At 43.1% G+C, this 4535-nt stretch overlaps 1 protein-coding gene across 1 annotated transcript; it reads left to right on the top strand.

The window, feature by feature from the left end:
- Positions 1-433: 433 nt before the first annotated feature.
- LOC117941438 (beta-galactoside alpha-2,6-sialyltransferase 2-like) lies at positions 434-4399 on the top strand (the record flags this gene model as incomplete). The annotated part of the gene is made up of 3 exons (XM_034866459.1): positions 434-660; positions 2602-2763; positions 4129-4399. Coding segments are annotated over exons 1-3 (480 nt in total), but the record flags the coding sequence as incomplete, so codon positions are not given.
- Positions 4400-4535: the final 136 nt, after the last annotated feature.

The following is a 4535-nucleotide window of genomic DNA, read 5'->3' as shown; positions in this document are numbered from 1 at the left end:
CAACATGTGTAAGAAATCTATAAAAATGCTGAATAAAGTTACAAAAATGACAAAAAGTGACAAATGTAATAAAAAAAAAAGTTACAAAAATTTGGGGAAAATACCTCAAAAATGTCAAAAGGCTCAGAAAAAGTTGACAATCGTTGAAAAATTGACAAAATCGTCGGGGGAAAGACACGAAAGAGTCAAAAAAGAGGACAAAACGTTATTTGAAATTTGACTCAGATTTAAACGTTGGCGGGAAGACAACGCGAGGGTTAAATTACGTAGTGTTATATTATTAGTCATATTTTTCTGTCCAGTTACTATAATAATAATCAAAATATCAACAAAACACGTGTTTTAGCTTTTTATGTTTTTGTTATAAATGACATTAACAGCTAAAAAGGTCTGTTAATGATTTAAGGAGGAAAAGGGGCGGGACTTCCGTTTTCTTCCAACGGTTTTTTTTTCGAATCAAAATGGCGCGAGGGGAGACCAGCCAACGGTCGGCGTGCGTGAGGATTACTTTAACGTCTTTAACGCTAGTTTGTGTAGTTTCTACCGCTTCTATATCGCTGTTGATGTCGTCTACAGTTGGATTTCAACAAAAAGACCAAGAAGAAGCCGTTAAATGGTCGCGAGGAGTGGACATCCGGGACACTGGCCGCCCGGCTACAGGTACAGCCGTTAGGACTCAAAGAGGTTTTATCGACGGGAGGCTTCACTCCGTTACATTTAATTACATATGACCCGTTGTCCTATATCAATGTTCCTTTTAATTCCCCAAAATAACATGATTGATTCCACCCAACGCTCTTTGCCAAGTACACATCTCTACTTTCATTAATTTTGGGGCGTCTTATTCAATTTTATAGCATTGTAAACCAAATGGAAGTGTTGTTGAAATAGTATTGAGTAAAAGTTGACATATTCCAGTCTGTGATTATCATCAACATCCATTTCTTTTAATTTTAGTCTCAATAATTCCTAATTTCTGCTTTTCTAACTCAAACATTAGGGATAATTTCCTATAAATGAGGCAAAAATATATTTAAAAATGGAGAAAAATTAAAGTAAAAACAACAAACTGTCTCTACATGAACTTCAGTTAGCTAGTAGCTAGCTAGCAAGCTAGCCTTCTTTCACTGTCTATGTAGCTAACCAGCTAGCTAGCTAGCCGTTGGTAAAAATCTCGCTGTAACGGTTGGGATTGTGGGTAGTGTAGTATTCCTCCGTGACATGTTATTTAATGGAGAAAAGTAACGGGAATTTAACTTCCCGAACTCTATGACAGCGGTAGTTTTTTAGTAGTGTGGCAGCTCCCGGTGGTGTGAACCGTTGGAGGATGGGGGGTTCAGCCCGCCCTCCCCTCTCTGAGTCCGGCAGACCCCCCATCGGACCGTCTTTCCTCCGCGGACACTCAGCAGGACGTACCCGCTCACCGAGCTCTTATCTCGGCTTCACTTTGCGCCTGCTGCCGCTCGGAAACCTGTCGAACGTCTGGACGTTCCACTCGGGTTCACTCGGCTTTCTCCGGAGCTTTCCCCCGGAGTTCTCCGATGGCTGTTTCCTGCTGCGGGATAATGACCTGATCAAGAAGGTGATCATAACGACTGATTTTAGGAGATTTATCAATGTTATATTCTATGTTTGTGGCAGGAAATCAGACTTTTTTTTTACTTTACACCCCCGCGACGTGCTGACATAATTAAGTAAGAATAATTATTATAAATTAATCATCAACATGAGATTTAACAGGACATTATTCAGTCAGCTGTGTTGTGTTTTTTAAGACTCTGCTAAGTCTGTGTTTATATGTTAATGTTGCTATGGTTACTTGAATCAATGCTGAACTCTGTGTGACTGTTAATGAAGTGAAGCTCCTTAATATTCAGAGAGGGGTGGACACAATAACAGGAACACAGTTTCAGGACATTCAGGAGTTTTTTTAAATTTCTGAATCTTAAGTAAAAGTTTAAAAGTATCAAGATCCAAATCTACGTAAAGAGTAACTTTACACAAGTTTTGTCTTCAGTGTCTGACATTATGGGATGGATCCCTACAGAGAGAGAGCTTTTGTAGTTTAACATGCAACAGCCCCAAAATCACCGTTACCAAACCCACCAGACTCCATGTAAATAATCCCTACTTTTAGTATATCGTAAAACAGTGGAGATATGCTGCTCTATACACGCTAAAAGTAGTGATTATTTACATGGAGTCTGGTGGAGATATGCTGCTCTATACACACTAAAAGTAGTGATTATTTACATGGAGTCTGGTGGAGATATGCTGCTCTATACACGCTAAAAGTAGTGATTATTTACATGGAGTCTGGTGGAGATATGCTGCTCTATACACACTAAAAGTAGTGATTATTTACATGGAGTCTGGTGGAGATATGCTGCTCTATACACGCTAAAAGTAGTGATTATTTACATAGAGTCTGGTGGAGATATGCTGCTCTATACACGCTAAAAGTAGTGATTATTTACATGGAGTCTGGTGGAGATATGCTGCTCTATACACACTAAAAGTAGTGATTATTTACATGGAGTCTGGTGGAGATAAAAGATAAAAGTAGTGATTATTTAAACCTTTTAAACTTTTTATGTGCAGTATGAAGCCGAACAGGAAGTGGCTGTTGCTGGTGCTGCTGTCCTGGCTCCTCCTCTTCCTGTCGCTGCTCTGTCACATCCTGGACCCCAAATCTGCCGAAGAGGCCGGATTCACCAGCACCTGGGAGACGGAGTACAGGTCCAGGTCTGAGGACTACTACAGGTAAACACACTCAGGAGCTCCTAATTAACTACACTATACTTCCCTCCTTCCTTCTCTACCTTTGTTTCCTTCCTTTCATCCTTCCTTCTCTCCCTTTGTTTCCTTCCTTTCATCCTTCCTTCTCTCCCTTTGCTTCCTTCCTTTCCTCCTTCCTTCTCTCCCTTTGTTTCCTTCCTTTCATCCTTCGTTCTCTCCCTTTGTTTCCTTCCTTTCCTCCTTCCTTCTCTCCCTTTTTTTCCTTCCTTTCATCCTTCCTTCTCTCCCTTTCTTTCCTCCTTCCCTCTCTCCCTTCTCTCCCTTTCTTTCCTCCTTCCCTCTCTCCATTCTCTCCCTTTCTTTCCTCCTTCCCTCTCTCCCTTTGTTTCCTTCCTTTCATCCTTCCTTCTCTCCCTTTGTTTCCTTCCTTTCATCCTTCCTTCTCTCCCTTCCTTTCCTCCTTCCTTCTCTCCATTCTCTCACTTTCTTTCCTCCTTCCCTCTCTCCCTTTCTTTCCTTCCTTTCCTCCTTCCTTCTCTCCCTTTGCTTCCTTCCTTTCATCCTTCCTTCTCTCCCTTTGTTTCCTTCCTTTCATCCTTCCTTCTCTCCCTTTGTTTCCTTCCTTTCATCCTTCCTTCTCTCCCTTCCTTTCCTCCTTCCTTCTCTCCATTCTCTCCCTTTCTTTCCTCCTTCCCTCTCTCCCTTTCTTTCCTTCCTTTCCTCCTTCCCTCTCTCCCTTTGCTTCCTTCCTTTCATCCTTCCTTCTCTCCCTTTCTTTCCTTCATCCTTCCTTCTCTCCCTTTGCTTCCTTCCTTTCATCCTTCCTTCTCTCCCTTTCTTTCCTTCATCCTTCCTTCTCTCCCTTTGTTTCCTTCCTTTCCTCCTTCCTTCTCTCCTCCCTCTTCCTCCCATCCATTTCTTTCCCTTCCTATTTTTCCTTTCTTTTCCTCTCCTCCTCTTCCTGTTTCAATCCCTTTCTCCAGTCTCTATTTATCTTCTTCCTTCTCCTTTCCTTTCCTTGCTTCCTATCTTCCTCTTCTGTTCTCCCTCTTCCTCCCATCCTCCCTTTCCTTTCCCCTCTTTTCTTTTCTCTTCCTTTCTTCACATCCGTCCCAAGATATCTTCCTCTTCTTTCTGTTTTCTATCCTTTTCCTCTCCTCCTCTCTCTACATATCTACAGGTAAAATAACATGTATTCTACATCGTATACACTGACCGTTGCAGTGCATTGTGGGTATTTTTACTGTCCTGTATGGGGATTGAAATGAACACAACATGGTGAAGACGTGTTTTAGTTTTGACTCTTTTTATCGATGTTTTTAACTTTTTAGACGTTTTCAACACTACGTTATTTTTCAACATGAGGGTTAGTCTGTGATCTGACTCCAGGTCCAGGTCTGACCAGATCCTGCGGGGCCTGTGGAGCGGGAACCTGACGGCGGCGATGCTCAGTCCTCGTCTCCAGAAGGTCCTGAAGCTGCAGCTGGGCTCGCTCCGGCACCGCGTGTCGCCACGGCAACCGAGCGGGCAGCGCCGCTCCGCCCTGCAGCTGCACTGCGATCTGAAGCGGACCCGGGTCCGGACCCTGGACGGCACCGAGGAACCCTTCCTCAGCCGGGGCTGGGCCGCGCTGGTGCCCCCAAAGGTACCTGAAGGGGTCGTTGGGACCAGAGAGAAACTACAAGACTTTATGTCAATGTTCAATAGAGCAAAAAACATGGTGGAGATATGCTGCTCTATACATGCTAAAAGTACTGATTATTTACATGGAGTCTGGTGGAGATATGCTGCTCTAT

Source organism: Etheostoma cragini, unplaced genomic scaffold, assembly GCF_013103735.1.
Source record: "Etheostoma cragini isolate CJK2018 unplaced genomic scaffold, CSU_Ecrag_1.0 ScbMSFa_752, whole genome shotgun sequence".
Taxonomy (NCBI): Eukaryota; Metazoa; Chordata; class Actinopteri; order Perciformes; family Percidae; genus Etheostoma; species Etheostoma cragini.
This window is presented reverse-complemented; position numbering and strand designations above follow the sequence as displayed.